The sequence below is a fragment of the Eulemur rufifrons genome, chromosome 15 (assembly GCF_041146395.1).
Source record: "Eulemur rufifrons isolate Redbay chromosome 15, OSU_ERuf_1, whole genome shotgun sequence".
Taxonomy (NCBI): domain Eukaryota; kingdom Metazoa; phylum Chordata; class Mammalia; order Primates; family Lemuridae; genus Eulemur; species Eulemur rufifrons.
The window spans coordinates 27,281,665-27,294,060 of record NC_090997.1 but is presented as its reverse complement, the minus strand read 5'-3'; the positions used below and the strand labels follow the sequence as shown (position 1 = coordinate 27,294,060).

General features: G+C 31.4%; 1 protein-coding gene across 1 annotated transcript in view; it reads left to right on the top strand.

Annotated features, from left to right (window-relative positions):
- Nucleotides 1-12,396, top strand: part of EYS (eyes shut homolog) — a 1,462,097-nt gene that overhangs the window by 1,026,084 nt on the left and 423,617 nt on the right. Inside the window, 1 exon segment of the mRNA XM_069488330.1 lies at nucleotides 10,194-10,426. Coding sequence (XP_069344431.1) covers nucleotides 10,194-10,426 — 233 coding nt within the window.

The following is a 12,396-nucleotide window of genomic DNA, read 5'->3' as shown; positions in this document are numbered from 1 at the left end:
ATGCATTTGTCTTTGCCAGCATACATGTTCTTATGGCTGGGGTGAACTATGATATTTTTCATCATGTCATCTTGATTATCAACTTGTCTTTCACTAATTTGTATGCACTTTCCAGGTCATAAAAAATCACACATTTTTAATGCTGCCTAATATTTTAGAATATTTTTCTTTCCTGTAAGTTTTATGTTAAATTGGAAGTATTCCAGAGTAATATCCCTCCATAATGGAATTAATAAATTAAATTTAATTAATATAATAAATGTTTCCATTTGATATGAAACACATAAAAATATGTATATTTATTACTACAGTATATTTCTTACTATCCCTAGTAGCAAGGAATTCAAACCTCAATGACTTCTAAAACTAAATGAAGCCATTAAGTAAAAAATACAGTCTTAGCCAAAAATACTGTTTTTATTAGTTTATCAGTTTAAATTTAATTTCTTACATTTCCTCAAAAATCGATATACCCTTAGCATTAGACTATGAATTTATAGATTTCTTTGAGTATTCATGGTATAAAGTTCAGTTCCCATAATGATTCATTGCATTATATTATAAAATGATTTGCTTTTCAAATATCCAATCTCAGAATGTATGTATGGATTAGAATATGTATAAAGTCTAAAAAACTTCTCTAGCAATTACCAGGTGTCAGAACTATGCTAAGTGTTCATTACTTAAGTAAATAAATAAATAAAGTAGCTTTAAGGTTTTAAATCCTAGAAAGGGGTATAATCATAGAAAAACAATTGAGTGTTCCACAGTACAAATACCATATACAGAATATTAGTAAACAATGCAAACTGCATACATATATCTAAGTCTACTTCCATTTTGTATTTTCCATCTGTAGAAAATACAAAAACATTAAAACACCCCACACACATATTCACAAACTATATTCATTTATATTAGTGTCGAAAACAATAAAAGATTCATGTAGGAGGCCTGCATTTTGGGAAATTTCTGGAAGATTAAGAAAAAGATGGTGACTTCCTTTTGGATAGTGTGGCACCTGAAACAAAAAGTTTAGCTGTAAGATACACATAAAATATAGACTAACATAAAGAAAAAGTATTAAATTGCTATGATGCTAAGATAATAAGAAAAATTCCTACAGTCAAGAAAAAAATGAAAGAAACTAAGAAAGAAAAAGGGGAAAAAGAGGATCCTCAAGAAACTTTCATGCCTCACCTTTAGGTACGAGGGAAAAAAATCTTTCCCAATTATTTATGACAACAAACTAGCCAGACATGGAGGTTTGTGGCCCAAACTTACACTTACTATTTACCCAAAATTCTTAAAGAATATTTTATTTTGTAGTGTTTCCTATTTGGAATTGTCTTCATGAGATGAACAAAGCAAATACAAATCCGCTTTGGGGTAATGCCATGTACTCAGGCATCAAAGTAATCTCACAGATAAGTTCCAAAGAATATGAGCCTACAATGAAAAATGACAATGACTAAAGGGGAAATAAAAGGCACCATGAGACAGGAGCCAACAGAAAGAAGAAGGAGGTGGGTTGGCTCTGCAAAGATCATATGTTGCTATAATCAGATACAGAGTTTTAAAAATTATGCTTGATTTTTTTAAAGAAGAGGCAAAATAAAGTATGTATAAGAGAAAAGATGCCATAAAACTGAGTAGAGGCTTATAAAATTTAAGCAAATAGACCTACAAAAAGGAAAAAAGAATAATAACATAAATTTTAAAAACAGACAAGTTAAACAGCAATTAGACAAAGCTGTAAAGAGAATTAATGAGCAATATAGCGTATCTATTGAAATTACTGTGAATTAAGAGAGATGTTATAAAAGGAGACGAGCACAAGGAAAATAAAATGAGAACATTTAATTTCATGTAATAAATATGTTAACAGGAGAATATAAAGTGAATGTGCGAGGGATATGATTTTTCCAGAATAGGTAAAAAACAAATTCTCCAAATAGAATCTACCACCCTCCCCTGCCCCGGAAAACAACCTGACCTAGAAAAATAAAAATAATTCTGTATCTCAATATAGCACACTGAAAAACTGCTGGTCAACAAAGATAAAGGGTACTTCTTAAAAGTATCCAGAGAGGAAAGAGAAGTTTCTTACAAAAGAATGATTATTGGACTCAACAAGTGAATTTTCAACAGGAGCAATGGAAGAGGGAAAACAGCGAAAACATTACAAGTGCTGAGAAAGACTAGTAAATGTTATTTGAGAAGACATAAAATAAACCAATATCCACCATATAGAACTGTCTCCTATAAACTGATAAGTACAAACAGACCCAACTGAAGAAATGAGGAAAGTATATATTCTAGCAATTCAAAATAAAATGTAAACAACAAATTATATATTAAAAAAATTGAAATAGAAGTTGAAACAATAGTGAGGTTATCCATTTTTAATAATTCTCATTCATAATATGTATATAACAAATTATATAAAGATAATATTTAACTTTGGTGAGGGATTGGGGAAATTAGTACTCAAAAGCATTTCAATAGCATAATTTTGTAACAGCTTTTATGGATTATATATTAAAATGTAGATTGGGCATATTTATTTGACTCAATGAATTATACCCTTAGATATTTATTCTTCAGATGGACTTCCAATGGTCAGAAGGTGTTTTTACAATGATATTAACTGTAGTATTTATAATTTTAAAAATTTGAAACAACCCTAATGTTTAACAATAGGGAAATAATTCAAAATAAATTACCTGCACTAAGAACTTCTCTCTTTAAAATTTCTGAGCTATATCTATGTATAATGACAATAAAAGATCTTCAAAATATTTTGTAACTGGATGTGAAGAAAATATATACCTTTTTTTTGTTTTAGTTTTGTTTAGTAACAATTTGCATAACGTGATCTCCATAGCAGAAGCTGGCTGGATTAACCAAATCTTTTTCCTGCCTTCCTAGGCACATAGCTAGAGTATTTTCCAAAGCTCCCTTGCAGCGTGTTTGGCCCTGTGTCCAAGTTCTGATCAATGGAATGAAATGAACTAAGATTCTGTATGTTCCCTTTTCCCCTACCTTTCTTACCCACCTGGTATTTGAATATTTGAGTGACACCCAAGGAGACCTCAAAAACCATGTGCTGAGATTGATAAATTCTATGTCACCTGATTCCCTAAATATCACTGAATTACGACAGGAAACAGAACTCCTCCCCTCCACCTAGGCTGGGTGAACTTTATGTGGACAAGAAATAAACTTCTGTGTTGTAAACTCCTGAGATTTGGGAGCTAGCATTATTCTTAACTAGCCAATTTCACTTATTTAAAAACCGATAAAGTAAGTAAACTAAATTCCATGTCCTTATAATCTGGATATATATTGTACAAAATGGAACATAGAGTAATTGCCTCTTGGGAATCAAAGTGTATTGGGTTTGGAGAACAATATGAATAAAGACTCTCACATTATGTGCTTCTATAACATTAGAGGTATTTGATATTTCTTTAGCTTGATATATATAAAATGTTGTATAATTAATTATGTCTAAGGAAATCCAAAAGAAATTTGGAGATAATAACTTTGGAACTGTGTCTTGAAGAAAAAAAGGGGGAATTTTAAAGTTTTAAAATTTTAAAGTTAAATTTTAAAGTTAAATCCTAATGTATGAAAAGCATGAAGCATGGAATATTGAAAATATTATACTTGGATGTTATTAGAACACACATTTGGTATATATTGATACTGGAGGCAGATAAAATTGAAAAGTAAGATGAAATCAAATCATAGAGGAATGTATGTTTTGCATTAGAATAATTTGGGGCATGAGAGTAATATCTAATAAGAAAAATGAGTGCAATGAGAAGGATGGATTAGAGGAAGATTTGGAACTAAAGGATGTTGAAAAGAAAGTATGAACATAAAACTGACAAAAGGGCATTTTACTAGTTTACAAGAAGGAAGGAAGGGTAGAATTTTAGATATGGAAGGGAAAAAAAGGAAAGAAATTGAGAGTTTCTGATACTTCCTGATTTGGCATATAAGTGGAAAGTGTTGATCTAATTTCCATTCAGCCTTGGGTTCTGGAATCAAAATTCAGAGAGCTTGCATGTTCTCTGTGATCAAGCACAACTCTAAGTATGGCTGGCAGGAGAAAGGAAAATCAGAATCTATCGAGGGGGACACAACTTTACAAAAATACCCAGTAGATACTGAGGATGGTCTGGAAGGTCCTGGAGTGCCAGTGCCGCCTAACGTGCAGGGATGCGGTGAACATGAATTATGTGAGAAAGAGAATGCTTGTGGTCTAGGGGACCCTATATATGAATATGTAACAGCTAATGAGTAGAAGATGGTAGAAATGAGAAATGCATTTGTCCAAAGAAAAATTAGGAAAATAAAAATCACACACAATTTTGTTAAGAATGAATTAATTTATTTGCATTTTAAAATGTTAAACCTTACTAAATTCATTATGAGGATATGATTCTTATTGTATTATATAATGTTATCTTAAAAAAAGAGTAGCACTTGGTATTATGTCTGTTCAGATTAATTTTCCATGTATACTTTGTTGTTTTGATATCTAATAATTATTTTGAATGACACGAGGATTTTACGTGTATTAACAGTAACGTTATATGTTCCTGCTTTAATATAATAATGTCAATTAAATACATTTTAAATAGCAAAAACTTTATGTTGCTTTGACCTCAGATAAAATTTACTGAGATTGATTATTTTCAAAGTTGTTGGATCAAACTAAAAACAACATAAAATTTTAAAACTAGCTGAGAATGGGAACAATTTAAAATTTTGAAGCCATTTTCAATATGTTTAAAACTCTGTTAAATATTATGATGTTCTCATGATTTCGAAAGTTAAAGCAGAAATTGAATTCTCTCGATTTATTCCTGTTAGGCACCACCACTAAGATGTCAGTAGGTATTTTCGTTATCCTGCATGAAAATTGAGGGCCTGACATCTAAGAAACTCCACATAAATAGTCCAGGAGATGTTAGGTTATAAATCTAGGTGTAGATATGGATATAGGTATGTTAAATACAAGTGTATGTGTTTATAGATACTACATTTGATAATGCATAAGTAGAGATGGATGCTTAGAAAGAATGATTAGCCATACACTATTGTCAAAGAGAGTTCTGCTTAGCTGGTCTGCCCATGTAGGACTACAGGTGAATGGAACACAGTTAGGACAGTTCAGAAAACTACTTTTAATTTAATTGGGATCCATTATTCTACCTACCACATTTATAAATAAAGAATTGTGATTTAGGCCAGGCACGGTGGCTCACGCCTGTAATTCTAACACTCTGGGAGGCCAAGGCGGGTAGATCGTTTTAGCTTAGGAGTTTGAGACCAGCCTGAGCAAGAGCGAGACCCTGTCTCTACTAAAAATAGAAATAAGTTATATGGACAACTAAAAATATATACAGAAAAAATTAGCTGGGCATGGTGGTGCATGCCTGTAGTCCCAGCTACTCAGGAGGCTGAGGCAGGAGGATTGCTTGAGCCCAGAAGTTTCAGGTTGCTGTGAGCTAGGCTGACACCAGGGCACTCTAGCCTGGGCAACAGAGTGAGACTCTGTCTCAAAAAAAAAAAAAAAAATTAAAAGAATTGTGATTTAAAACAACAGCCAGTTTCTAGTTTTTATGTAACTGGCTACTAAAGAGTCAAAATTTGATAACAAACTTATTGGTATAAACGAGATACAAGTTGTTACTATACAAATTATACCAACTATTTTGAGGGGAATTTGGCAAAATCCACTAAAAAATTTAAATGCATATACCAATTATAAGAATTTATGATGCCAGAGGCTGGGGGTAGAGGAAATGGGGAGATCTCGGTCAAATGGTACAAAAAGAAAGAATTTATGATTCAACAAAAATGTGGAGAATTTGGAACTCTAATATTTAGCTGGTAGGAATATAAAATGGTGTGGCTGCCTTGGAAAATAGTTGGTTGCTCAAAATGTTAGACATAGACTATATAATCTAGCAATTCTACTTGTACCTATACACCCAAAAGAAATGAATACATACATCCAAAGACTTGAACAAATATTCATAATAGCATTATTTACAATAGTCAAAAGATGGAAATGACCCAAATGTCCATCAGCTAATGAATGAATAAATTAAATAATGCATATACATACCAGTAATAAAAAAGAATAAAGCTCTGATACATGCAACAACATGGATGAACTTAAAAATATTATGCTAAGTGAAGTAGCCAGTCACAAAAGACTATATATTATATGATTCCATTTATACAAAATGTCCAAAATAGGCAAATCTATAGAGATAGAAAGTAGATCAAAGCTTGCCTAGGGCTGGGCTGAGGGTATATGGTGGGGAGTGACTGCTCATAGAAATGGGGTGTTTTGGGGGGATGATAAAACATAAAACTAAATTATAGTGATGGTTGTACAATTCTATATCTACTAAAAATTATTAAATGATTCACTTTAAAAGGGTACACTGTATATGTAAATTATAACTCAATGCAGCTATTAAAAATAAATTTATGACCCAGAACACAAGAAAAAAACTTGGAACAGCTCAAATGTATTAATTTCAAACTGTTATCATCAATGATGGTATATCCAAGCAATAAAAACCCTCTGCAGTTTTTAAAAGGGAAGTGAAGAACTATACTTATTGATCGAGTAGCCCACTGAGAATTATTTTTAGATAGAAAAACAAAAAGTAGAATAGCATATTCTAATAGGTGGAAAGACAAAGTAGAATGCAGTATGTGTGTTTATAGTACATTCGCATGTCTTTTGTTATCTAGATTATAACAAATTTAGTTTACTACTTTGTAAAATCAAACACAATGATCTTTGAAACTTTTCTTCCCCTTACACTATTAGGAGCCCTAATCTCAAGATTCTTCTAGCTGAGTTTCTTTTTTTTTTTTTCTTTTCAGTACTTCACCATCATTCTAAAAATTCCCCTACTTTTCTGCCTGTGAAGCAGACTTCCCAGGATTCACACATCTAAAAGTGAGCCCACCCTTGGATATAAAACTCTGAGGCCAAAATGTCTGCTCAACAATGGATAAAGTCAGCTGACAATGAGCAAATCCCTCAGGCTGAAGCAGTGTGAATTTTTTAGCCCCATAGTTTTCACAGGCTGCTTGCTACCTGCAAACCAGGGGATTCTGAGAAACCCCTGGAAGAGAGAGAGTGATTGGACTGAGGCAGTGGAGCAGTGTGTCCTCCTTTTCCTGTTCCAACTAGAATTCTACAACATGACTGGAAATTACTGTCTGATCAAGGTGTCTTTCTCTAGTGATCAGGCTTGATTTTGAATAAAATTAGCATATGTTATTCAGACATTAATTTATTAAGAAAAAGTTTTTGAAGGCTTCCTTCTTGCTATAGCAGTGGCTGGTTCCTCACTGTATCCTGGTACCAAGTTACTCAAGAAGCTATCAAGCAGTTCTTCACACTTATTATTTGAGGCAGACAGTAAATCAAGTATTTACATAAGAAAATCAAAGAAGTGCAATTTTTGCAATTTTTTTAATAATCTTGAAAATTTCAAGCCTGATTTATTTCTAAACTCTCATGATTTCTAGAATAAAAAGAAATTGCTCCTTTTTTAATTACAAATTTTAGTAATATGTTCATCATCTAGTTATTTTAATAAACCTCCACATTCACTTGATATTTTAAACTTTATGTAAAAAAAATTAAAATTTTAGCAATCAGGAAAAATTTTTAAATATATAACAAATTGAATAAATTTTCATTCTAAATTTTAAAATTAGCAAATTCATGACATAACGCATAACTTACAAAAAGAAAACTACTGAAAGCCAAGGACTATTAATACTGTTATATTAGATATGAAATTTGTTCTTTATAACATAGAATGTATCTGACTAATGCTGCTTTCAAAATTTGATTCATGATCTTGATGTTTTAATTCATAGATCAATTGATAGTTATTATTTTTGTATAATCGGTTAACAACTGAAATGTGCAAAATATTGATTTTTTTTTTCAGGTGAGATATAGGCTCCCTGAGCAGCTACAGTAGGAGAAAAAAGTAGTGACATTTAATTCAGTCTAATTTATTCCTGAGAAACAGGTGATTGACTGCAGTTCATGAAGTCCATGGCAAATGTTAGATGAAATGGAGAAATTATTCAGAAACACTGAAACCAAAAATTAAATTAGGATTTGGAATACTCAGTAATAAATCCCATGTAACTCAAATTAGCATTGCCATTTAACTTGACAAAAGTTACCTTAAAAGGACGAACTTATATTGTGAGTACAAATAGGAAGAACTATACTAATCTTCTAAAAGAAAAAAATCAGAGAAAGTTGATTATAATATTGCATCAAAAGTGTTGGAATTTGTATTTATAAAATGAAAGAATTATATAATGGAGTCATGAAATTAATCCCAAGGGTGACAAAATTATTTTCACTTGCTATTTTTCTTGTTAGTAGTGTGGTACATGGCTTATTTACAAAAAAATTATTCAAATTCATTTATAAATATTTATTAGAGAGCCTGCTATGGGTCCAAACATTGTTGTTCAGGATAATATGAAGAAAAGAGCAGAGGTAATTTATCTGTCCTTCATGGAAGCTGCAGTCCAGAGGAAAGAGAAGAAGGACAGCCCCAAACTGCCATAAAAATAAATATATTGTTACAACCTGTGATGAACACGATAAAGAAGAATTTTAGGCTGTAAAAGGATTGTAACACAGAAGAATTGACCTGTAGCTTAACATTATATTGGTAAAATGTTTTTTATAAATTGTTATCTATTTCATTTTCTTCAACTTTCTTATTCCAATAAGTTAACATCAGTGTGCATAGTAGATACAAAAAATAGCTATTTAAGTCTCTAACGTCAGCTGGAAATTATGTTTGAACTGACTTCTTTTTGCTAAGCTTTTATCTTTGTGACAATGCACAAAATAAAAATTCACTCAAGTTAAATTGTTGATTATTTCTATTGCAACAACATTTTTTACATTAAAAAGATAATTCTCTCATGATTATATGAAGTGAAATTCCAAAAACACTGCTTTCCAAATAGTATTTAAAACTCACAAGTACACTGAAGACATTAATTCAACAAATATTTATAAAGTGTTTATTATGAATAAGGATTTCTGCCAAAATGAGAAATTTGTGTGTGGAAGGAGGATAGAAAAACAATGACCATGTGTAGCTTACCAAGAGATGCTTCACATAAAATAATTTAACTGTAAGGACATGCTAAGTGCTTTAACAGTGATGACATAGGATGAGAGAAACATCAATTTCATCTTGTTAAGCCAGTAACTACTGCTCAGGATATCTGTAGGTAGCAACTTGGCACTACAGGTGTAAATTAGATAAGAAGAGAGGAATAATAATGCATAGAAAGTAGTTGAACAAACTTCTCAAATTAGGAAAATTCAGGGTGTATAAGGATTAGTAATCTCATTGGTTTGAGAGAATTTAAGGTACTTACTATGAATCATGATAAAGTAGGCTAGAAAAGCAGAAAGAAATGAGGGGCTTTGGGTGTAAAAATAAGGAATTTTATGTAATCTGGAGAGAATTGTTTGTTGTTAGTCATTATTTATTAAGAAAGAAAAATTAAACTGGTAGTAATATTTCTGAAAAAAAAATAGTAAATCATTTGTGGGTATTTCTAAGGTACCTCTTGGATAACTCCTAGAAATGAATTCTAAGTCACTTTGGGGAATGAATATTTCTAGCAATGAACCTAGAAATCACCCAAGTTTAATTTTAGCACCAAAATGTAACATGGCCAGATTTCTTAATCTTAGGCTCATAACATTTGTAATAAACAAAGGATGTCTATGTTACGCCAAAATTCTAATTCTTTCCCATAAGAGAATTGGCTCTTAAACTTCTGAAGGCCAATTCTTCCTTCCAGGTTTCTTACTACTTTGAAGAAATTAATTTAGCTTCTCAAAACCATGTAGATTTACCACAGCTCCATGATTTACCCAGGGTCACATTATGTAGCTTAGACATTTTTAACACTTAAAAATCTCATAATTGTAAAACAAACATTATTTTATTTGTCCTCAGTCACACCTTGGATCAATGTTGCTTTTATTCTCTCTTATTTTAAACCAAATTTTCTAGTATTTATATTTATTTTCCTAGTACTTTTACTTATATTTTGTTTTCTGATCTGTTTATAAATTACAGATCCCAGGATGTTCCTCTATCTCCGACAGCCTCCTTCGTTGCTCCCTCTGGCGTGACACAAGGGGTTGACTCCGTGCAGACTTTCCTCAGCCCCTCTCCTGCAGCGCCCTCTGTGTGCCAGGAGGAAGTATGCCACAACGGAGGCACATGCCGGCGCATCTTCCTCTCCAGTGGAGTAACCTCGTTCCAGTGTGACTGTCCTCTACATTTTACTGGCCGTTTCTGTGAAAAAGGTAATCAATCTTCATTATCCTTCTATATTTCTTTTTAAAAACTTCTCCAGAGAATGGAAGAGAGTTGAAACATATTATAAACCTGCTGATGAATACCAGCACAAAGAAGAAACATCTGTATAATTTTATTTAACAATGCATTCTAATAGAGCACTTTTAGCTCAGTATTGCAGAAACAAAACTAAGTTTTTTTTCTGTGTTAGAAATGCAATTCAAAATATATCTCCAATTGCCCCATAAAATAGGAGTTAAAATTCAAATGTAGTGTTATTAGTTATTTCTAAAATTATGGTGAATTCTTTCTTTATCACCATAGAGACAATTAGATTCTAATTAATACAATTTTTGTGCTTAATAGCTAATCAAGTCACTACATTTTTATATTTTATATACCAATACCCACATTTTAAATTTAGTGTTTAAAAAGAGTACATTATTTTTTGATGCTTAACAATATGGTTTCAGCATTAATGGAGCCATTTATGAATCAAAATAATGCTACCATATTGTCAACATCTAATAGCTGTCTAAGAGGTTTTCAGTTCATTAAGACAGTGCTGGGCAACTAAAGCCAAAATTGCCCTGGACGTATTACAAAGGCATCAGGTCATGATACAGCTGACTGCATGTGCCAACATTGAAAAGTGTCCATTGTTGTCTATATAAAATTAATCACTAGTTCTAAATTAGGAATGTGGGGGTGGTACTATTGGATTATGATTCAGATTGAAGAAAATTTCATCACTTATCTAAGATTGCATTAAATAACTCCCCTTTTTAGTGCTAAAATATGAGACCTCCTTAATTCAAAGATACATGTATGTTATTCAACTCTTCTTCCCAAATGACCTTGTGTGACTAATGTGGATGTTTTAACATTTAGCAAAGTAAGTAAATGCAGTAAAAAGCACAGATATGGAAAGTTTATTTTCATGTTCATTTTAAAACATCATATAAACATTCTTAAAAATCAATTTTTTAACTGTAAAATGCTTTTGAAGACACATCACAATGGCTTGGTTTTTGGACAAATACATCTTGTGTATGGAAAATATGAGTTTTGCTTTCTGCTACAATTTAAGACCATTTATGTTACATTCTATGAGTAGAGGTCTAGGAAGATAATTTAAGTTGTAAAGCTCTTTTAAATTCACATTTAACATTTAAAACTCTGAGAGGGCTTTTTCTTTCTTTAACTTTGTGCTAGGCAGAGTCTTTGAAAAATACCCTTTTTATCTCTCTTAAAATATACTTTGATATTTTAATTTTTTAATGTTAGCTTATCTCCTAGTCAATCACACATGCTATACTAGGAATAACCCCTAAGCCCTCATCTCTTCCTGTCCTACTGAATCCCCAATTCTATCTGCTTTAACTTTTTATCTATTAACTTTAATACTTCAGAGAGTAACCTATATTTTCCTCCAGAAAAAAAAGAAATTCAGGTGTATTTGGAGTTAAATCAAGACTTGGCTGAGGTTTAATGTATTTGGTGTTTTGGGTGGCAGAATGTAGGAAATTGACCTCAGGAAAAAATTGGGAATTTGCCCTATATTCACTGTTGGAATTATTCTATTTTTTTCATATTGTTAATCACTCTCTACTTTCCATATTTTTGACAATTTTCCTGTTGAATTTATAATATTTTAAAAACTAATAAATTAGATTATGTTTTGCTAAATAGTAGATAATCAACTATAGAATATTTATTTTAAATGCATAATAAAACTACTAATAATATTTTATTAATGATTATCAGCAAATAGAAAATTGCATTTCTAAAAGAAAATTTAATTCAGTAATATCTGAGGCATATGATACACTAAACAAAATTCATGCAACAGGACTATTTTTAGACTATTAGATATCATAGTATTATCTGTAATTTGATTAATATTGTCTCCTTTTCTAGGAAATGGTTCAGTATAATACATAGAGTTTGTTGTGATGTGCATTTTCAGAACTAAAAA